Raw genomic sequence first — 22,421 nt, 5'->3', positions numbered from 1 at the left:
AACTCTTCGGGAGGCTTGGGACCAGCCGGCTCCGCCGGCAGTGACGCACGAGGAGTGTTTCCTTGCAACCCGAGTTCTCCCTCGAAGCGACTGTGAAGAACTACCGCATTGTGGGACGAACCGACTATACCATCTGGTGTAAAAAGGCCAAAGATACTATAAACAATATCGTTGTTGTCGAGGCGAAGGCCAGCAACCTCGCTAGTGGAAAAGATCAGATATTCGGCGCGATGGCTATCGTTGCCTGGTTTCGGAAAAAGAAGAAAAAACAGAATAACGTGATTTATGGCATTTTGTCCGATTCTCGGACCTTCTATTTCTACCGCCTCAAATATTTCGCTTATAGCGTCTTGCGTCTGAAATGAACAAGCTTGAACGAACAGCAAGAAATCGTTGGACTTCTGGGTTCCATTTTTAACCATGCCAGTGTCTTGTCTCCCACCGGTACTCGCGAGCCCGTCCTCTCCTTCTTTCTCAGTCAGGACCTGTTCGACCGGATAGACCTGGACGACCGTTTTCATTGAGGTGAATTCTCACGATTTCATGACCTGAAAATATCTATAAACTTCTCGCAAAACAAACCGCGTTATCAAACTCCGAAAGAATATGAGAAAACCGGGTAACAAAACACAGCCACTGACAACTCTTGGCCCACTGGACTTAACGCATGCCGGAGTTATAGACAGATCTATCAGTGAGACGATCTTCTTCCTGATAGAGGCTTACTCCGTCCATGGAGTTTGGAAGTCACCCTCTGTGGCCTGGTTTCGCCGGGCTACGCGGGTCTCCCATGTCACGGTCCCGGGACTGCCTCCATGGGCAGAGGACCAACCTTTGTCGACCAGTGAGCGCCGTTGGGTGCTCGCGCCGGTATTCCGCTCCAGCCCTTGGTGTGAATTCGCGGACCCGGGGCAGATGGTGGCGCGCGCTCAGATTTGCCGCCATACAACGGGACAGGTAACGGTGGATCACGACCGAGTCGTCGGACACCCAAGCTGTTGAACTCCCAATCTGGCGGAGGAATTGTCCAGTGTGGGGATGAGCACAGCCTCTGAGGCCGATTTCAGGAGAGAAATGGCCAAGTCCTCGGCGCCATCCTCCAGGCCAATGGCGTCAATCTCCATTTCGAAGACTTGAAATGCACACCTTTCAGCGCAAACCGGGCTTCAAACGCTATGAATCAGGCTCTTGTGCAAAGACACGTCAGAAGCTGGAGAAATCGTGCGCCGGAGCTCGCCTGATGGAGAACGAGAAATTGCCTTACGCCGACGAGAACTCGTTGGAAACAACGGAAAAGGAGTTGCCTCCGCCCGAAACCAAGCTGTGAGGCTTATGGGTCGCGATAATTATCGGAAATCAATTGCTTGACGTTAGGGAAAAAGGGAAAATCCATCCAGAGGACTTCAACGCTAGTCGCTCTCTCCGTATCTCTCGCACCCCACGCGGAAAAAGAATCGGGAAAATGCATGTCGTGGGAGAAATCTGGTGGGCGAATTGAAAGCTTCTTGGGTACTGGGGCCTGGTTGTACAAGGAAGACCGTGAATTCGAATGCGGGAGAGAAGAACACTTGCGAATGAAAGAGGACCCTACTACCTGGCCTTTAGCGGTGGCCAAAATGATCCTAAAACATAACTGCCCCCAGAGTACACCAAACGGCAGTAGATCTACAAGTGGCTCATATCAGGGACTTTGAAGTCATAATCAGTCTTTTATGCGAAGCCTACTCAGCCGGTCATCGTTTCCCTGGCGAAATACCTTCGAATTGTTGGAAGATCAATCATATTCGACCAAGACATCTGGCCTCGACATCTATAGACATTGGCCAGCGTTTATGCAGACTCCAATCGCGGATGTTGAAGCTATTTCATAGGCTCAGTGATGGTTCAGCTACATATCCAATACTCGGATTGTGAAACCCATGTATGTGGGCGGCTAAGTAGTGCTTCATTGTATGCATCTATGCGAATCCTGACGCAGGTTCGGGACGTTGGGTGAGCGGAGTATTTTACAAATAATCGGATGATTCGACGCAATCGACCAGGCTCACGTTTACCTCCACGGTCGAATTGAACGAGATGGATGATGTGGTTGTCATCTACGACATTTGGTCTTAATAACGAGGTCTGGACCCGTCGCGCCCGCCGCGGCCGTCAGACTGTCCCGCCTGTGAGTATTTGGGCTCCGCCCGTGGGCTCCTAGACAGTAGACTCTAATACATCATGATAATGGCATACCACCTGCCAGGCGATCGAGAAGAAGTTAACGGGGCCGTTCACTCCTAATCGGATGCTATTGGCTTTTAGCTGTATCAAATCCATTCAGTATTTTATGATGTCCGGCAGTCGACGGGCTTTCTCCAAAAAATTACAGGACCCAAGCCGCCTCAAGGCCTCGGTTTCATAACCCAAACTCAATGACGGTTCACATCATTCCATCGAAGATCATCTCGCGCAAGTCGATTGAGTCTATGCGTCAGACTATTTCCGGTTTTCCAGATGGAACAAGAAGAACTGGCTATTTCTGTGCTCGTTCTCGACCAAGAGAAACTGGAGATGAATCGTCCCAGAATCATCATCGGGTTTCCTATATCAAGGCCCGCTCCTTCCTTCGAAAAATAGTTATCAGCATCATGCCAGAATCCTTGGGTGGTAGGAGTCACAATGAAGCATCCATGAAGGCCATACAAGATGAAGTTGGTAATACGGAGGACTAGATGATCGGAATGTGGTGGACTGTTATGAAGACCAAAACACATGCTTGAGACCAATTCAAGATGCAGTACAGCAGCAATATCTTCAAACCTCTGCTTTCCCATGTTGAAAGGAAATGGCTAAACGAGGATATTCAAACGCGCATACTTTACTGGTTTACCCATAAGGCATTTCATTGTGATAAGCTCGGGCGGGTAGGCCCACGAGGCGGGACCCCAGGAAACGGCATAACTGGCATCCAAGTATACCACCCATACTTTTACGGCTTTCACGGTGGTAGGTGATGGTCTTCCTTGCTTCCTGGACCCGCCATCTAACCAACGTCCCCATGTATCAAATGCATGTCTGCCGAGAATGCACGCGAGGAGGCCGCCAGAGCCTTCACTACGGCCGATTCCGGGGTGGCGGTACTGGTGACGACCTTCAAGGTGGGAAGTTGCGGCCTGAACCTCCACCACCAACTGCGCCAGAGTGGTGGTAGTGGAGGCGACCCGCAACCTGAACACCGTCTGGCAGGCCGGGGGTAGAGCCCACCGTGTCGGCCAGAAGCTGCGGCAGAAGATGTGGATATTGTACCAGCAACAGACCCGCAAGACATACCTGGAATGGAATAATGGCGATGAGGACGGGTTGAGATCAGTGACATTCGACCGATCTCTCGCAAAACGAAAGGAGAACTGTTGGTTTTCTGTTTCCCATTCGGCAAGGGAACACTATTGACTGTTCTTTCACTTCGAATCTGTTCTGTTTCCGCGTTTCTCTCACCTCTCAACCATCTTCTTTCCGTGATTTTCTACTTCTCTTACCGAGCGTCATCTCTCAGGTCCATCACGACAATCATGCATGCATCTTACTCTACGGTCTCAAATCAATACAATTAGGCCGGTATCGAGAAGCAATAGCCTGCTTATGGAAACAAGCTATCAATTGCTCTAGAGGCCTTCATGGCCTAACTGGCTGCAAATCGCAATCTTAGTTCCCGTGACGTATAACAAGATGTAACGATAACAACATTATACATCACAGAATTTGGCCTGTCTACAAACACTTCAGTATGCTGGCCAAGGCATTTGGATAATCTTTCCTGGCCCAGCCATTTGGTGGCAAAATTCAATTTCGACACGTTCAACCATATGGACAGGAAAGAATGGATTATGCATAGAAATACCTGGTCCGTTCTCTAGGGGTAGGAATAATACGTCTTGCGCAACCAGGAAGCTAGCCATTGCCGCAGACTATGAACTTTCGAAGGTTGACACATAGCGCGAGGAATGAGGATGACGGATTATCTAGATGGCATCAACCCATTTGACCGCCTCTCCAACAACAGGTTCTAATATTCGCGGCTTCAGAGGGGCCGTCTGTCATATTGTCAAACCTGCAGGGCCCTTGAATTTGGTACTATGAGCCAAGCAGGTATAGCAAAGTTTATGAGAAGAGTGAACTGCCACCTGTACATGCGCTGTACTTGAACACTTTGAAGATTACGAACCGTTCTTCCGGCTCCCCGTTCAATTTTTGATGCAAACGGGCTTCCAAGGAGAACACGAATGCCTCGCGGAGATGCGGTAATCGTGCAATATGAAGGACGTTATTGGATTCCTGCAGTGCGGTACTCACGCCTATATGCTCGATACGACCAAGTAACCCGAGATACAAATAACAGCTGCTGTACTCACGACGCATTACAAGCTAATAGGCGTCCGAGACGGGGATGACGAGAAATTGATGCTGAAAGACAAGGAAGTGGTGCCAGGCCCTCATCGACTATGACATCGCTCATCGAATACTACCATGAATCTATATTTCTTCCAATACGCCACTACCACTGAGCCGAATGTGAGGAAATATTAAACCAATGAAATTTTGAACAGGTCGCTTGTGAAGCCTACAAAGCATGCTTTACGCGGGCGAGGCCACTCTTGCCCTGCGACACAATACCTAACCTGTCACGGAATTGACGCGCATTCGCCGTGCGGATGGGTTAAGCCACACGAGGTCAATAGCAAGTTGGCAGGCCTATAATCTTGCGGAGAACCTGTTCTTTGAGGCAATGTAGTTTGTTTGTTACTTGTTGTGTGGGGATAAACTGAGCGACATCTTTCCGTGGCGGATGAACGAAACACCACCCAACCCCAAGTTGAAAGCAAAGATCTACAGGGAATTCTTGTTGTCTCCCCTCTTCTGCACGGAGCATATCCGGATATCGAGGCCATACATCATGAATTGCGACATGCTGATCCTAGCATATTGTCTCAAGGCTATCAGCCAAAGACAGACATGCTCAAATAGGAACGAGGCTCCTACAGAGATATCTTGCCTTTCGTCAACTCCTCTACTCAGAACTGGTCTTCGGTCCTTTATTTCGTGAAATTATCAACATTCTATACAGCAATATAGACCCCGTGAATACAGAGCTATCTGAACAAGAGATCTCAATTGGGTCTTGATCGAAGATAACAAAGAAGAATGGCTGGAGGTCTCCCAGCGGCGGCAATTCCCCTCCTCCTCTGCCCAACGGTGGGACGGTGATCCAGTCCGACACCTAATCGATGGAAACATAATCGGTTTTTACCGGACTCCTTACCCAGACCGACCCGTGAGACAACAACCTAGAAGTGATCAGGCGCTGCAGGGAATCTCCTATCAAAAATGTTGTCCACGAACCAATCGGCCTCGACAAGTCGCGCATCCGGCATACTTTTTCCATAACGAATACACGCCTGTCGGAACGTACTTTCCAGACAGTGCATCTTTGGCAGAATGCTAACCTACCTCCTTCGTGTCCTCTAGGAAACGAGTCCCACCCGATCCAGTCTCACACAGTCGTTTTTTATCATAACATCCATCACGATGCAGAGTCAGGGAACAGTGGGTGGACGTAAACGGAAGGCGCGCGCGAGTGACAGTGATGACGATGAACGCGATCTTTCCATGCCGGGTTCCTCTAGCACTATGTCCGATCGACCGCAATGTCGGGGTTGTCCTCTTGAAGGCCGAGGACATTGGTGGAGGTTTGCAGGATAGCGGATCCGATGAGGATGAGGCTGGCACCAGGATAGCGAGGATAGCGGGCATGGGTTTCAATAAATATGCTCGGTCCTTCAGAGTCCTGCAGCCGGTAATGCTGGACAGGGTCAGGATTACACCCGCGAAAAGAATGGAATCGGGAGGGGATCGTTGGGTCACCGGGACTTCTTCTCATTTAACTCAAAATGGAAGACCAATTGGCAATACAAGTGTTTCGACAACTAACCGCATGGCCGGGCTTGCTGCGTGCGTACAACTGGAGAGATTTCGATACGATGCACGACAGGATGTTTCTCCGCGATGTTGCTCTCGATCGGAACGACATCCTGATGCACCGTACCTATCGAGCAAAAATTTACGAGCACCTCGACGCCTGCCCTTCTGGTTCTAGTAGGTGAGCAGTGCCGCCCTGATGTCGCGCGACGGGGTGAATGGAGCGGGTGATGGGGGTGAGGGTCACCCGATGGTCGCGCGACTAGCGGGCTAGTGCTTACCTTCGGCCCTTGGCTGCTTCGTGGACCCTGGTCTCACTATACTGATTGGACACCCCGAAAGAAAACCATCTAAATCGTTCTCTTGTATTCCCTTGCCGTTTTAAGAGCCCGTCATATCAGTTGAGGTCGCCATGGGATCCTCCAATTACCAGGTGCTCTAAAGATACTTCCAAGGGCATAAGATATTTCCTATTTCTTTTCGCGGCCTTTCCTCCATTTTTCATGTCTTCGCAGGAATTCTTCAGAGAGTGGCCTGACCCGACTGTGAATAGGAGTACAGAGAAAACGGTCTTCTATGATGTTGAGGATAGGAAAGAAGACATACCAGCACTGTTACAGGAGTATGAGAGAAAATATCGTCTAACGTAGAAGCCAGATCGAAGATGGGTCGCAAATGCTTCACAAAATAATCACTGAATTCTATGACTTGAAAGGTGGTAGCGCCACGTTGAACTCCTTGGAAGCAAATTGGCAAAGAAAATCCTGTATATGCTCATACCTCACACACAAAAGCTGCTGGTTTCAAAGGCCGCTACCCTGGGATAAGCTTGCAACTCATCCGTGTTGTCCCCTCGGAAGCGAAGTCTGACCCTAGGCAGACTGGCCCGTGATGACTCCTCCAACATTTCTAAGCATCTCGGCCTCCTAACACCAATCTTTCTTCAAATATATCGCATATGTTTCTGTTACAATACTGACAATGAAGACTTCGCACTGCCAAAAGCCTAGAGAGACAATACGGTACAATATGACTGTCAAATACTTTAGGCGAGAGCGAGTACCCGCTGGCATGTCAGGCGTATAAAGTTAAATGGGAGACAACTTTCATATATGGGGAGTTGGCACAAACACCACGCTGACCTGACAGAGTGGAGGCCCCGAGAATGAGATGGTTGTGGAGAGGGAGAGGTAGGCTGATTGACTTGGATAATTAATTTGATCATAATTAAAGTGAGACGTTACTTAGCCATCGTCTCCCCATATTTCAGCGGCCTTCCATGGCTCAAGAAGCTACAGAATCGCAACCGTCAGTTCGTATATGCTTATGCTTACAATTAGGATGTTGCGTACCTGTACCTAAGCTACAAATCTGTGCTATAGGTAATATTATCTGTCTCTGGGTTTAACTACTCCCGGAAAGCTCAAAAAAAGAAAATAAGTATCTCCTAGGCCTAGAAAGAGAACCTAACCGTGTACCCGTTTAGTACCACTGCTTAAACGATCCTGACATCTCTTCTGGGGTTCGTTTGACAGACAAACTGCCACTCCGCCCCAGGAATCCATCGTCCTTGCACGACACCCACACGGTGGTATAGACCATTCAGAAGCCGAGCGACGACCAAACCCCAGAGGTCAATGAATGTTCCCGAGCGACATGCAAGCAGGGGACAGCACCAAAGAGGTTCTGTGTCCCGCATGACCCCATAGTTTGATTCGATAACGTCGTTCTTCGAGTTCCAAGCCGTCGATTTCTCCGCGGCTATATCATAGTACACGTTCCCCAAAATAACTCGACGAGGCGGTTTTAATGGCGAGTCTCGCAGCTCACTCTCTGTGTGAAACTGAGTTATGCCCTCTGCTTTGACGGGCCTTCCGGGTAGGAGAAAGGCATGGAGACGGATGTCCGCCGACTCGACTTGTCCATATGGGGCCTGCGCAGATATTGGGATGACAGTACAGTCAATTAGTTCAGCCACTTTGTCGGAGTATGAGCGAAAAATTCTGAACCTGATATGCCCTTCGACAGACACGAACGACCAGGACGGTGCGCGCCATGACCGGGGCCTGGTCAGACGGGAAGGGGGCCTCGTCGAGGGTTTGTTCTTGCTAGCAATGGGACCGAGTATGACTCCGGTCCACAGGAGATCTGAAATTATATTACCGCGCCAGAGGCCTGCGAGATATTGTTCCGACAAAGACCGCGCAAAGACCTCCGCGATGCTGGACAGAGCGGGAAGCTTGTCCTCATGACAGGTCAAGAGCTTGGTTGAATACTCTTGCACAATTGCATGCCATTTTGCATAAGTCGCCTCGATCCCCGAGTACGCCAACAGGTCTGATTGCCCGTAGCGTTCGGGGACGGCTGGCTCCGCGTGACGGAAGTATGATTGTTCTGTGAGCCGGCCTCCGTGATGGCCGAAGGATTCAGGGCATACCCAGAGCATGTGTTCCTGGAAGATAAGTAGTCGTCGGGACATGAAGCGCTCCTGCATAGTCCACGCTCGCTCTCGGACCGTCTCCACCCGGACAGGCGGCCAGTTGGTGTGAAACAGGCCAGACGGTTTATACAAGCAAATCTTTCCAGTCTGCCCGTCGGGGAGTCTGAACGGCAGCAAGAATGGACGGGAAGCATAAACTGGTGGAGGTGTATTCAAGAATCCGGTATCGTATGAACGGGATAGGGCAGCTGAAAGCGTGATATCCGCGTTAGCATAAATGGCGGCCATCCTCCCCAGCTCGTTCGCTCGGTCCTCATCGGAATCCTGAATAATGCATAGAGAGTCTACCCACAGGAAATGATACCCGAGTCGGAGACAAGCGGTCACTGCATCTTGGATGGTCCTCCCTAGGCAGTGCATAGAGATCTTTCGATGGTACGCATCCACGTTATAGGTGGAAAGGCCGTAATTCTGCGGTCCTCCCCAGCAATAAGACAAGGCCACGTAGCGGGGGTAGGGACTCTTTATCTTGGTTAGACGTATATAGCCCTGTTGCGTGGAGGAAAGATCTAAGATTCTGCACGGGTGTCCTTCCGGAATGTTGACGTTGTTCGAGTTGCAGCGTGCGTGGTTCTGGCGACATTCCTCGATCCACCGAGAGGCCTCCCTCCACAAGGACGTGGACTCGAAATCGTTGCAAGGAGTTAGCTTTTCGGTAAGCGCTGTCGCCGGGTCCCCTACCACATTCACGGTCACTTCACGTATAGCGCCATTATAAAAGCGGACTCTGTACTTACCTGATAAGACGCTGACTTCGAGGATCACTCCCATGCCTTGCGGTTCCCAGAACATACCTCTTTCCAGAGTGTAGCGTTGCAAATTGAGAGAAGACCCACTCAACGATAGGGTAATCCTGTAGTTTGACCTGGCTTCACCTAGGCCTTTAGAAGCTTCTCCTAGGAGATGTTTGGCTGTTGTACCTCGGTTGGAAGCCCATCGTAACCGAAACACCAAGTCTCGCGCAGTGGAGAGGGCAGTGCTCGACATCTGAGACCATAGGGAGGTTCGTGAGATCGTTACCTTTTGGCCTGGCCTATGTCTGGCTTCATTCAGTGCAAACTCTACCAACAGGTCGTCAAGTGGCTTCCACTGGATGGCAGGGTCATCTATACCCAGCAAGTGCCGGCACATTAAGCAGCCTTCCAGCGCCGTCTTGTCCATCAAGGACTGGTCTCGGAAGATCACGACAGTCTGCTTTAGCATGGAAAGAGCGTTGTCGTGCACGAACATGGACCAGCATTGGGCGCAGGTACTCATTGGAGTGTTACGCAGAGGACTGAAGATCACAAGTTCAAGAGTTCGTCTTATGCCAGGTTGCTGGTTGTCCCTCTCTCTTTGACCAATGGGGTAAGGGTGTGGCTAATTGCTGAGTGGCTCATTGAGGTGGCACGTCCAACATGCCCACATGCCACCTATTCCACCGTCGATTCATACTTGGTTAAAGAATGTGTCACGAGAGAATGGCATATATACAGAATATCAATGCACAGCAATCGGCATCGTCAGTCACCCAGTCGTGCGTACACTCACACCACACGCAATCTTTTCGATTCGAGTTCTTCAGGGCCACATCGCAGCCGTTTAAGAGAACCTGGCCGCTTGTGTACCGACCAATGGTCCAATGTGCACCGATGGAAATCGATGATCAGTGCTCGCTGGAGTTCGGCATTCCACAAGATATTTTCCGGACGAAGATCCTGGTGGAAAATTCCCAAAGAACGGATTTCCTTGCTAAGAGTTATACCGTACTTGATCACCTGACGCACGCCCCCACCTGACGCACGAATTTTACCTCAGCATCTATATAGAAATGAAGCTCTACAACCACACACATTCAGTATTATACAGAGATTTTTAGAAGGTTGAATAAATGCATTATATTGAAGCCATTTACAACATTTTTTACTGCCGAAAGTGCTCAGACAGGCGGATCTGCCTACCGCGGCGATTGAGCATTGAGGGGACTTCATCAACAATCTCAGGTTCTGCAGCAGCTCTACCACTCGATTTCTTTGCCTTTGGAGTTACAGAGACCTTATTTTCATTTGTTTGAGCGATATTGAAGTCATTTTGAAGCTATATATCAGCTTGTTTAGCGAGTTGATTATTCTGTTTTTTCTGTTTTTTTATTTCTGTCTCACGAACCCGCGTTTCTTAATTTGAAGCGCGGATTCGTTTATGTTCTTCAATTAAAAGTCTTTAATCTTGCTTTTTTCGCTATTTACAAAGTCTTTCCTCTTTTTTTGAAATCTTAACAATCTGTATAGCCTCATCTCTTTCTGTTTGAAGATCACGAACTTGCTAAATCTTCTTAAAAAAATAAAACACTGTGTAGCCGTTCTCAGGGACTCGTAATTCAGATAAAAGAGGTTTGTCTTGCTAACGCTTCTTTTTCTTTTGAAAAAGGGCCTCTTTAAGGTCTTGACAGCGTAATTTTAAGATAACATTTTTTGTAGAGAGATGATGTATTATAAAACTCAATTTTTTTGTTTTTTAATTATATAAATCAACAACTGCATATTTAAGAAGTTTTTCAATCTTTTTTCAATCTTCTGCATCAAACATTAAATGAGATAACTCACTAAAAAATGATCAATTATCATCATTCCGATTGAATCACGATAGGACAATATCAAGATTTAACAGTCAAATATCTATTGATTTCTATAAAAAAGCAATATTTTCACTAGATAAAGCGCTCTTTCATGATAGTCAAAAAAGGCGAAAGAAATCTCTTTTCGTAATATAACAAAGATCTTGAAATTCATAAAAAAATTGTTTCAATCTCTCGCTATATATTGTAAAAAAAGGCCCAAAATTCCAACGTCAAATAACTAAAGCAAATGCGTAAAATGAAACAAATAGATTATTAAAAAGATTTCATTTATCTCACAATATTCGAAAAACTTCATATTAACATAAGATCCGTGACTGTCAAGAATAAAAAATCTTCAACGCCGCTTCGTTTTCGCTTTTGTCTTTCAATCGAATACATCTCGTAGTCATGTGTATTTTAATTCATTATTTGTCCATCCTGAAGGCGAGAATATAAAAAAACAAAGATAAAAAAAAGGATCGAAATCCTACAATCAAGAATTTTGAAGCTTTGAAGAAACTGCTTAATATATAAGACTCAGACATAGCAAAATCCCATCTGCGCAGATATAGACGAACATTATAATCTATTTTCGATTTTTATTCTGAAGCCGTTGTTTCATTTCATTCTTTTTGTATAATGATTTAGAAAAGATTCTCTTCGCTTTACTAAACATTCCGATTAAAAAGTTTTTCTCATTCATATTGTAGATATCTTCCTGCTGTATATCGTATTCCGAACTTTTGCAAATCAAAAGTTCAAAATATAATGCGTAATTCAACACAAAATCAATCTTTTTTCGAAAAAAATCGATTCTAATTGTATAACGAGAAATAAGATTATCACTATATCGTTTTATAAAACAGTTCAACCACTGTTTTTCAAGACGATTACCAGAGATCTCATGAACTAGATTTCGCAGCATTTCAAATGATATATAAAAGCCTTTCTCGCTCAATCAATTGATATTAGAAATAAACACTTTCGCTTGTTGATCATTAAGCAATCGTTGGTCCTGATATTGCTTATCTTTGGAATGCTGAACGCCGCGGAATCTTCTTAATAGCGTTGATCTATGAATTCTATATTTTTTTGCAATAAAAGTAAGAGTAGGTCTATCTTCAAACTTCAGGGAATTTAATTCTGCAATCGCCTCGTCAATAGGAGCCATATTGATGAAGATATTGAGGTTTAAAGATATTCAAAATATCGGTGTAGAATGGATTTTCGTGCGTCAGGTGGGGGCGTGCGTCAGGTGATCAAGTACGGTATGGCTATGGCAGTTTGGAGGGCTTGGCAGGGATGACTAAAGCACTGAATTACGTGATCTCCACGGATTCGATTGAAGGTCTTGATTTTCTAACTATGCGATATAGCTCGTACTTATGCAATCCCTGGAGCTTCAAAATGATGATCAATCAACTCAACAGGAAGAAGCAATTATGTTGAATAATTGACTGGTCGATTATTTCGGCTGAGCAAGGCGATGAAATGCCGGCTTAGTCAACTCCCGCGGCCACAATGGCTTACGCACTCGCCACCCCAGCCCATCAGGAGCATATGACAGATTTTACCGGCGCCATGAAGAAATTAAATTTGGGCCAAATCAATCGTCCCAAGAAAGACAGGAACAGCGGATCCTTGAGCGCGCTGAATGACACGATAAACGTCGGCTTCGCGCGACACCTCCGTCCAGAGCCGTGACGTGGTCCCTTTTCCGACAACGGTATATCCGAAGGTGGCACATGTAATCTTAAATGGCGCGCCGTAGGACCCACAAGAGCCGACAGGAGTGCAGTTGCGATCCAAATCTTGATCGACCTGTGCTTTGAGCTTCTTCACTAAGTCAGGTGCGCTGATCGGATAGCGACCCTAACTTCCGCCAATATACAGCTCCGTGTTGGGGCACTCGGGTCAAGTGTGCCGCCTTGCTGTAGCTCGAGGAGGCACTTTTGTGTGCAATATGAAGGATCATGGGAGCGAGATTGCCCGGTTTAGTTCACTTGGCGATCTGCTCGCGGCGCAGACCGTTGGGTTGGAGGAGACGATGTGACATCGCTAAACCCTCGCTTCCGTCCAGCAAATGCAGTAGGACCGGCTTCAGAATCAGAAGAGTCCTCTTGGGGGTGTCTGTTGGATGATGGAGCGCAACCAGAGGCCGCTCCTGTGGGCGCTCGACGACCTTCGACGACGGGAGACCCCACAGGAGACGATGAAGGTATGTACTCAGAAGTAGTCTGCTCGAGACTAGTGTATTCGGAGCTAGTGTCCAGGTTCGAGTTCTGCGGTAATTCCGCCCTTGGGATCTGAGAGCGCTCGCTATCGAAACTCGTGTGCCATTTCGGCAGCTTGTTTGCGGCAGCATTGCGCCAGGCTTGATCACGAAGAGGATTGCGAAAGCTCATCAAACAAGCGCATAAAGCTCTCTCGACTCTGGTGCGCGGTCCCTGAGCATTGATACCGGGTCCTCCTACATCGTAGCATAACGTAGCTGGATCGTCGAAAGGCACCCATAGTTGCACGTCTACAAGGCCGTTCGTAATGGACGAGCATCCGACTCCATATTCTATCATCCCGTGGAATTGTTGAACGGCCACCGACCCAGCTAACCGCGCAGCATTGTATCTCTGCTTCTCCGGCCCATCTGTTGGTATAGTGTCTGGTTCGACAATTTCCTGCCAAAATTCTATCGGTCGAAATCCGTCGCGTATAGTCTGTACCGGAAGTCTATGAGGAGGTTTATATTCGACGGTATAATTGGCGTCAGGCCCGCGCGCAAGCGACCGATCACGGGGACCTCGCGAAACAAGGTGGTATGAGGTTGACTAGCAATTTCGGCCAGAAGAGGTCCTCCAGTTGTACAGATCAATACTTACCGCCGACCAAGAGAAGCTGCTCGAGCTCGCCGGTCCGTCGCAATGATATGTCGCTCCAGAATCGCGTCCACCGCCGCGTTTGTGTACTTGATTATGGCAAGTCAATATACAAGGCCAGTTCTCGTGCGGCGCTTTTGAATGCTCTGGAAGCGTGCATCGAAGGTGAGACATCAGTGCTGAATGACTCTTATGCTGGATACACGTTTGACTTTTATTTTTCAAGGTTATGAGTCGCTTCACACTAAAGCCGGGGTGCTCCAGGCAGATATATCAACCGGGAATCTGATGATCAATGAGGACGAGGACAATGACTCCTGGCCTGCATTTCTCATCGACTCGGATCTTGCCATCAAAGAAGATAGGGAACGAGCTTCCGGCGCAAGAGGTAAGACAGGTACTAGAGCATTCATGGCCATAGGACTCCTGCTGGGAGAGAAGCACTCATTTTGGCATGATCTGGAGTCATTCTTCTGGGTTTTGTTTTGGATTTGCATCCATTACGATGGCCCCGGCAAATCTATCGGACCCACAGACTTTGACTGCTGGAACTATGACGAGGACCAGAAATTAGCCAATTCAAAACGAGGAATAGTTGCAGATGAGGTGGACTTCGATAACATCATGGACCGATATTTTACGCCCTACTATCAGCCTTTGGCTTCGTATGTGAAAAAGCTATGAAGGGTCGTCTTTCCTAGAGGCGCGAGAAGAAAGAGTGGAGACAGGGGGTTATACGGTCAGATGAGAGATATTCTTTATATTGCATCCAAGGACCCAGCTGTACTTGAGACACATGATTGAATTCGAGTGAAACAATGTTGGCAGCTCTCCAATACTCATATTCGGGCCACTCTGTATCCACTACTCCGAGAAACAACCGCCAGAGATTGTGGCATCACTCTTATCGAATATAACGGGTAGTAAAATTATTGCAAGCACAGATTCATTGCCATGCCTGGGAGCACGCCAGTGAAGTGGTGCATGTGCATTTTTTACTATGAGCGAAAAACAGTGTTGGGCATCAATGATGACCTTAAAATGGTAGGCGGTGTCAGATGGCAGATCGAGTAATTCGCAAGCCCCACCCCGTCCTACCCCTCCGAGCTTCTGCTAACATCAAACTACTGTTGGACCCTTAATGGTAGCTCATTCTCAACAGAGAAAGGAGAAAGAGATCCAAACGGGTCTATAGGGAACCGCTCACATACTCCGAACTTATCTGAACGTCCTTCGCAGGCCAGACACCGCACACCTGATGGCTGCGGGAATCGTGCCGTTCTCATCTACCAACGTTAAGGCACAGGCTGCAACGGCGTGGGCAGAAGCGAGACCTGTTGCTGAATCTCTTCCAAAGCCAAAAGACCTTTCAGTTGCAAGGTTTTTCACAACTGATGAGTGCAACGCTCTGATTAAAGAGGTCCTGAACGAGGCGACGCCAGGGGTAATGTGTCTGTTCCAAACATTATCGGAGAAAACTAACGAGTTTGTAACCTCCAGATACCGTCAAGGCAACCATTACGGATAAGAACTGGAGGATACGTCGTCTTCCCCGGGAAAACTACCACCGGACAAACCGTCACGACTCTGATACCACTACAAGTTACTGGCCATGTTAAACTTGGCGAGATGTTGGTTGATACGGATCACTATTATAAGATTCTGACTGAGTGTGAGGTAGAGGTCTCACAAGGAGGGAAACTGGTTGCATTAATTGTGTCCGACATAGGATGAGAAGGGGGGCTTGTGTTTTAGTTCCATTCACTGTACAAAGTTTCATATATATGATATGTTCCCAGGCACCGTTTGTTAAGAGCTGTCCGAGATCGGCTATAAATAGACGTCTTGGAATCCTTGTATATCCCAGTCAACCAATCCCCAGTCAGAGAACCCGAATAAGGTAGCGTTGTCGAAGGGCACTGGCGGATATGTATTATCATAGTACCCTGCGTTGTTGAATCCAAGGTTCATTTGCTCTGGCAAAAGGCCGGAATCCTGATATTGCCCAAAGGTTGAAATGTCTTGCGGCGTTAACCCCGTTCCCTGTTGGCCCGCTTCGCTCTCTTCGTTCGTCAGAACTCTTTGCTCAGTAGACGTCCGGGAAGGTGCGCTATTGTTGGACACAAAAGCGGGACCACGTGTGCCTGTGACTGTCTGAGTATGAGTGACTTCAGCACAGTTAAACGAATTTTGATGTGGTCCGACCGTTGGCGACAGAAGTCGATGAACTGTAGAATAGCCGGGAAGTTGGGAATTTGCAGCTCGGGACTTCTTCTGGATGGGTCTGAAAGACTGGTTCGGATTAAGGCCCCGCGAGGGACCACTTATACTGGAAGTATCCTCATCTTGCCATCGGCGTTTGGCTGATCTTTCGTTGGATAGAGCCCTCCCTGTGTTATTATCATATAATGTTCTCATGTCAGACGGCAACAGAGCCGTGCGACCGCTTTTATGATCTTTTCGACGTCAGACACATGTCTACAGAAGACACTGAGCTCCATCTTACCGTTATATACGGCCTGGCATTCGCTGATCCAACGAGATTGTTCCAGCAAGAAGTTGAGGATGTGAGCTGCCGAACCTTCACTCGCAAGAAGCTCCGCAAACTCCTCTTGTTGATCAAATGTCATGCTGAAAAAGTCAGGGTAAGCAAAGGCGATCCCCAATTCTATACCTCCGCACGCTGTGCCATCGGAAAGTTTATCTGACAACAGTTTCTCCTGAAGGTGTTGTTTGATGCCATAACGGATTGACCTGACCGCATCGTCTTCGCTTTTAAACCTGCGGCACTCCCTCACATATTGCGCAACGTGCCCACTCTGAGGATTCGCATTTGAGAGCCGTTCAGCCAGCTCCTGCACCCTCGTTTTCTTCAGCCCACGTACTTTTAGTTCCCACTGTGTGTATTCCTCCGCTAAAGCTCGCTGTGCCAGACAGAGGACGAGTCTTTCTTCGTCCCCAGCGTTCTTCTTCCCGATAATGCGAGTCACATCGCTAAGTCGACCGTCTTCATCAACGAAAGAGATCAAGATTCTCTCGACAACCTTTCTTGCTTCTGTGCCCGAAAGTTTTTTCATCTCGGATATTCTCTTTTCCATGGTGGTGAGCAGTCGTTGCGGTCGCAAGTCTCTTGGCTGAGTTCTTCTGACTGGACGAAGTCGACGGTTTAATGACGGCACAGTGCCTGCTGATGAGACCGATGAAGCAACACTAGACCCAGCAACCTCTGTAGAAACGGTCTCGTCTTCGCTACTATGCGGCGAAGACAGCCCTGAGGTAATCGCGTCGGTGCTGGGGGCTCTCAGTGAGCGCCATATTGTTTCCGCAAGGGTCAGTGCCTGGCTTCGATAAGACTCCAGTGAGCCTTCAGGTGCCGATAAGAGCGTTTGCAATGCAAGTGGAATATCCATAGTAAAGTCGTTGTGCTGGTTCTTGAATGAAGCTGTCTTGGGCCTCCTGCTGGCTGTTGAGTATCACATATGCGGGGGCCAGAGGCGCAGGTGATACACGTGACCTAAGTTCAACACCCAATGGGAAAGCTGAAGATGGTCTGATGGTGGCTTACGCAGGTGTCTTTTCACTTTTCGAAGATAAGTCTTGGGATTTTCAGAAAAAATTATGCGGTGGTTGATAAAAGTATGCGGGCCTTCTGCGAGACTAAATTCCAATGATAACAGACTACAAGTAGACTTAAGTACAATAAAACAAGTACGCTTCATCTAAATGTCCCTTGCGGCTGTCAGCGAGCTATGTATAAATCAGCATTTCCGTTCATGTCGTAGTGTACACAAACTTACCAGGCATTCAGCAAATCCGACGACAATCTCTTCTTCCTCGAGTAGTGACCGCCTTTGATCGTCCGAGATTCCCTCTTCGTCATACGTCTCCGCCCTGTCAAAATCCATCCAAACGACTCTTTCAGGATCATTTCTCACTATCATCATGTTCCTGGGCTTCGGGTCCCTGTGTCTCACCAGAGCACGATGTATCTCTTGGACGCCAGTGATCAGGTTATTGAGGCGTTTTCCCGTGCAGTTATGGATGTTGATCATCTCCAGATCTGGAATATAGTCGAGAAAGATAGCGCTCGGGAGGTACTCGTCATAGAGAAATGAATTTAAGTGAGGTTGGCAAACGTGCGGATCAAACTTCGGCATGGATCCCAGAAAGTTTGGAACAAGTCCGCTATCGCATAATCCGTGCTCTTTCAGGCGGCGGTAGGCGGAGCATTCGAGGACATGAATGTCAAGTTCACGGCCTTCAGGTTCATAGTAGCGTCTGGGTCCCCTTCCATGATGCTGTAGGTATGTCAATAGACTTGTCATTGGGACGCTCGATGGGACTCACCACTTTCATGACACATTTGTGTCCACGAACCACGACGAGGAAGATGGCCGCATACTCAGAGGCATGTAGTTTGCTTTGAAAGAGTATCTCAGTTGGTACCACATTTTCAAAATCCATTCTGCACTTCAGGGCGCGAAAATAGTTGGGAGGATGAAGCAAGTTAGTGTAAGGAGGAAGAAGGGGGCACTCACCGAGCTGGTTGGTTTATAACATCACGTGACCTATGGGATACCACAAATCTACTCTCCCCCCTTGGGTTGCCAGCATATAGAGAATCGATATTCGTGGAACAGTGAAAGAAGGTGTGCGTAGGCGTACATGTGTTCGTGTCTTACTGGAGGATTTACATTTCACCTACAACCATTTCTCCTCGACAAGCTGCGGCATCGATGTATATAATGGCCATACTTCCTGCGGACTATCTGATTTTGTAGCTCACGAAATCACCCACAATACTAGCACCAAAACTATTTCAACTCTTTCAAATGGCTACCCAAGTATCACTGTTTTCGTACTTGCAAGCTGCACCACCTGTTGTTCCTTCCTCTCCTCCCTCCAACCCAGGCCGTAACACCACCAACGCGGCTTATGGAGCAGATGACATTCGCAGCACAACGGCCTGGCGCGGATTTGACCTCCAGACTATCCTCCAAAGATATCAATCCTCCAAAGATAGATGCAAGTGCATCTCCCGGCGGACCCTACGCCAATCTCCCCGTCGCGAGCAGTCCCAACCGAGAACGCTCTCAGAGAGAAGCTTGCAGAATATGTGTATCCAAGAGTCCGACGGGCCCTTCGGGCCGGATTTCAGCATCTCGCAAGCGTTGGGCAGATGAATGGGTCAACGGCCCTTGATTTTGGATCAGGAGATTTCGCAAAGGTTATCGATGGCTTCCGGCCCGACACTGCCTACTTTGTGTCTAGGCTTCCATCTGCTACTAGTCCGAATCGTGCTCCTGGGGACATCAAACCGTCTTGGAAATGGAGTACTGCTATGGCAAACCATCGCATTGCAGGGTATCGCACTGAATATTGCCAAGCGCTCAGCCAGGTGAATTTTTACATGAACCAGCATCGGTCCAGATATGGGTTTATCCTCACTGATCGTGAGCTGGTCGTGTTTCGACGGAGAGATAACAATGGGAATCTGGAGCTTGCTTCTCCAATCCCATTCACCGCAGGAGGAACGGCTCACCAACCGCGACTTACTGTTTTTATGGCTTTGTGGTATCTCGGCATGCTTGCTGCGCAAGATCAGGGAGTCGATCGTTGGTATCTCTGAGAATAGTGGGAATTGGACGCAAAGGAAGTGAGGCAGGCTGTCAGGGGGCGTATCGGTGACATGTCTTCTTTCAACAAGAGACGCTAGCAGTCGTTCGGATGTTTTCTTTCAACAACAAGTGCTAGAAGTCGTTTGAACCAAGTTATGCTTTAATCTCCACAGCCCCATATTCCCGAATTTAAGATCGTAGCTAACCTGCACGTATCCCAAACGGATTGAGTTTGGCCGCCGCCATGTCTGCAGACTAGTGTCGCCCGTCAAAACTTTGTCCAATAAGGCTGGGAATTATGGGCGTACGTGCCCGCTAGTAGTGCTTCCTGCAGTTTTCTGGCATAAGACACGGGCTCTCGGCCACCATGGCGTGGGTACTGCATATTGGTATCCACTCTATCCGTCCACGATCGCCTCATCGCAAGTTCAGAGTTGCCGACTTCGACGATCTGACTCAAAGGATCACAACTGACGGTGCTAGCCATATCAAGTATGCCTCGCCAAACAAGTGTCTTTCCAGGGGAATACGTTGGTTTGGCGTCCTCAAAAGTAAATCGAGTCTTGCTGAACTTAGGCCGCTTTGTAGATGCTCCGCAGCCCTAAAGACCTTGGCGTCTTCTTCACATGAACATAGATAGCTTATTCATTATGTGATTTTCCTTGTATATAATGATCACTTGGCTTGAAGCGTTTACGATAATGGGAGATATCTCTGTGGAAGTTACCGTTGGGTATACGACAGTCTCTTCGATGGACCAGGAATGGTTGATGGAGACCAAAATCAATGATGTTCTAGGTCTGTCCGAGGGACGTATTCCATGGCCAGCGTAGCCAACCGGGACGATCCATCAGTTCACGATGAGGCGCTAAAACTGACAAGGGCTTCAGCTCTCACTGGATAAAAGACAATCACTGGAGAATGTGGTTTTTGCTGACCTGGAGGCTCGCGATGAGGTTGAAGCCGCCAGACTCGTCTCAATTTCTTGCTAGGCAAGGATCTTCAATTAGCCAGCCTCTGTTAACAAGGTACCTCGTACGCCTGAGCATGTTGCAATAATCATAGTCAGTACGTGGCCTCTGCTGTAGCTTTTCAATCTGGATCAACAAAAGAGTTTTTGATTGGCCTCCCGTCGCTTAGGAGCTAGGATCGGAAGTAGGATCGTGATTATCCCTGCAAATATCCCCAACCAATTGAGTTTAGCCGCCGCCGTGCCTGCAAACTAGCGTCGCTCGTCAAACCATTGTCCAATAAGGCTAAGAGATATTGGCGTACATGCCGGCTAGTAGGGATTCTTGCAGTTTTCTGGCATGATATCTCAGATTCCCTCAATCCATCCGACTTGAATACTGCAGTATGGCATACACTGTGCCAATTGTCGAAAGCCTTATTGCAAGTTTAGGGTGGACGATGTCGACGACCTGTCTCAAAGGGTCACGGCCGATGGCGCAAGCCACATCAAGTATGCCTCGCCAAACAAACAGATTTTCCTATGGGACAAGGGCAGCGGATGTAAGCCTACCCTGCCGGTTGACTTGACTAAGCCACTTTCCGCATAGGTTTTCTGTACAGAAAGCCCCAGGCAGGGATACAGATTGACTTCGGCCCATGAGGAAGCAGAGTAGTGCACATGGCCAGAGAAGGAAATAAGCCGAGGTGCCTACTTTGACCGAACTGCCATGTACAACATGTCTTTTCTTTTTCAATATGTTCCGGGGCCACTACTAATTGAGACTGACATTGGGATGTTGGAAAGGTGTTGTAGGCCCTGCTACAGCTGGGTACCTTGCCCATGTTAAGGTGATTGTACTGGCTGGAACGTTTAAGGACATGGTTGGTCGGAAAGATCTGGCTCAACGTGTGGCCGACCAGGTGATGGCGGCTTAACATCACAATCCGATACGTTTCGCGTGTTTTCCCACAGTTCCCATGAAATGTCGTATGGCATGATGCCCTTGGCCTGAGACCCCATTTCAGGCGGCACCAGCAGTAACTGGTCATTGCTGCGGTAAGTTGACATGGCGTTTCCAAGAACCGTATTTCCCTGGCAGTGTAAATATTCTTGGCGAGAAGTCATCGTTGTCGGGAAATTGGTGGGTGGTCGTCTATACCTCTCGCCGAGGCACCATAATTGATGAGAGTTTCAACCATTTCAGTGTTACCTCGGTCTGCTGCCAGGTGGATCGGTGTTGTAGCGTAGATATCACCTACCACAGTGTCCATAGGGAACCCATGGCGGTGCAGCAGCTTTATTGCTGGGAGACTTTTGCGGGCCACTGCATCAAGTGTACGAGTACGGGCACTGTCCTCGATCCGGTGCGGATTGGCCTCGAAACGAAAGACCACGGGGTCCCCTGGTCAATTAAAAGGCCTTGTAGGCGCATTCCTCTCAGCATAATGGATTCTTGCGACGGGGATAGACTTCGGCTCGTTCGACATTCCGACGGGCTTTCGTTGGCTTGGAACTGGTGACCTCGCTCCCACGCTCCCCGTCGTCGCTGCTGTCATTGCTGGCATCACGACCATTGAGTGAGCTCAATGAGAAGAAAGGCGGTTATTTGGTCTTTCGTATGTTTGAGTTCTGTTGGCATGCCGATCACTCTTGTCAGGGGGTAAACAGCCGCATGCTGAGATAGTATGCAGCCTATCGCTTTGTTGCAAGGGTTGCACACTAAAGAAGAACTGCATTGCTGAGGAGATGTTTCAACGTGATGGTCTGGTCACGGAATAAATTGCTGGGGGTAAAGATAGTTGATATTCTGCGTGGCTATGGGAGTACTGTGCTTCAGGAAATTGGTGCGCCAGAAGGACCCTTCTCATGTCATTGGCGATATCTGCGCAGATTGAGGTATTTCTGCGCCTCCATCCAGTGATCTCTG

General features: G+C 48.2%; 7 protein-coding genes across 7 annotated transcripts; 3 read left to right on the top strand and 4 right to left on the bottom strand.

Moving 5' to 3' along the window:
• Window positions 1-1,138: 1,138 nt before the first annotated feature.
• Window positions 1,139-1,327, top strand: LDX57_008215 (uncharacterized protein; the record flags this gene model as incomplete). The annotated part of the gene is made up of 1 exon (XM_046089937.1): window positions 1,139-1,327. One exon carries the CDS (start codon window positions 1,139-1,141, stop codon window positions 1,325-1,327), a length of 189 nt encoding a protein of 62 aa, XP_045945909.1.
• A 1,726-nt stretch (window positions 1,328-3,053) lies between these two features.
• Window positions 3,054-3,239, top strand: LDX57_008214 (uncharacterized protein; the record flags this gene model as incomplete). The annotated part of the gene is made up of 1 exon (XM_046089936.1): window positions 3,054-3,239. The coding sequence occupies one exon, from the start codon at window positions 3,054-3,056 to the stop codon at window positions 3,237-3,239; it is 186 nt and encodes a 61-aa protein (XP_045945908.1).
• Window positions 3,240-5,665: 2,426 nt separating this feature from the next.
• On the bottom strand, window positions 5,666-6,067 carry LDX57_008213 (uncharacterized protein; the record flags this gene model as incomplete). Its single annotated transcript, XM_046089935.1, has 2 exons — window positions 5,666-5,839; window positions 5,969-6,067. The coding sequence occupies 2 exons, from the start codon at window positions 6,065-6,067 to the stop codon at window positions 5,666-5,668; spliced, it is 273 nt and encodes a 90-aa protein (XP_045945907.1).
• Window positions 6,068-7,450: 1,383 nt separating this feature from the next.
• On the bottom strand, window positions 7,451-9,712 carry LDX57_008212 (HET domain-containing protein; the record flags this gene model as incomplete). The annotated part of the gene is made up of 1 exon (XM_046089934.1): window positions 7,451-9,712. One exon carries the CDS (start codon window positions 9,710-9,712, stop codon window positions 7,451-7,453), a length of 2,262 nt encoding a protein of 753 aa, XP_045945906.1.
• A 3,333-nt stretch (window positions 9,713-13,045) lies between these two features.
• LDX57_008211 (uncharacterized protein) lies at window positions 13,046-13,624 on the bottom strand (the record flags this gene model as incomplete). Its single annotated transcript, XM_046089933.1, has 1 exon — window positions 13,046-13,624. One exon carries the CDS (start codon window positions 13,622-13,624, stop codon window positions 13,046-13,048), a length of 579 nt encoding a protein of 192 aa, XP_045945905.1.
• A 588-nt stretch (window positions 13,625-14,212) lies between these two features.
• On the top strand, window positions 14,213-14,608 carry LDX57_008210 (uncharacterized protein; the record flags this gene model as incomplete). The annotated part of the gene is made up of 1 exon (XM_046089932.1): window positions 14,213-14,608. The coding sequence occupies one exon, from the start codon at window positions 14,213-14,215 to the stop codon at window positions 14,606-14,608; it is 396 nt and encodes a 131-aa protein (XP_045945904.1).
• Window positions 14,609-16,338: 1,730 nt separating this feature from the next.
• LDX57_008209 (uncharacterized protein) lies at window positions 16,339-17,022 on the bottom strand (the record flags this gene model as incomplete). The annotated part of the gene is made up of 1 exon (XM_046089931.1): window positions 16,339-17,022. The coding sequence occupies one exon, from the start codon at window positions 17,020-17,022 to the stop codon at window positions 16,339-16,341; it is 684 nt and encodes a 227-aa protein (XP_045945903.1).
• Between the last annotated feature and the right edge of the window lie 5,399 nt (window positions 17,023-22,421).

Source organism: Aspergillus melleus (genome assembly GCF_016097325.1).
Source record: "Aspergillus melleus strain CBS 546.65 chromosome Unknown contig4, whole genome shotgun sequence".
Taxonomy (NCBI): domain Eukaryota; kingdom Fungi; phylum Ascomycota; class Eurotiomycetes; order Eurotiales; family Aspergillaceae; genus Aspergillus; species Aspergillus melleus.
This window is presented reverse-complemented; position numbering and strand designations above follow the sequence as displayed.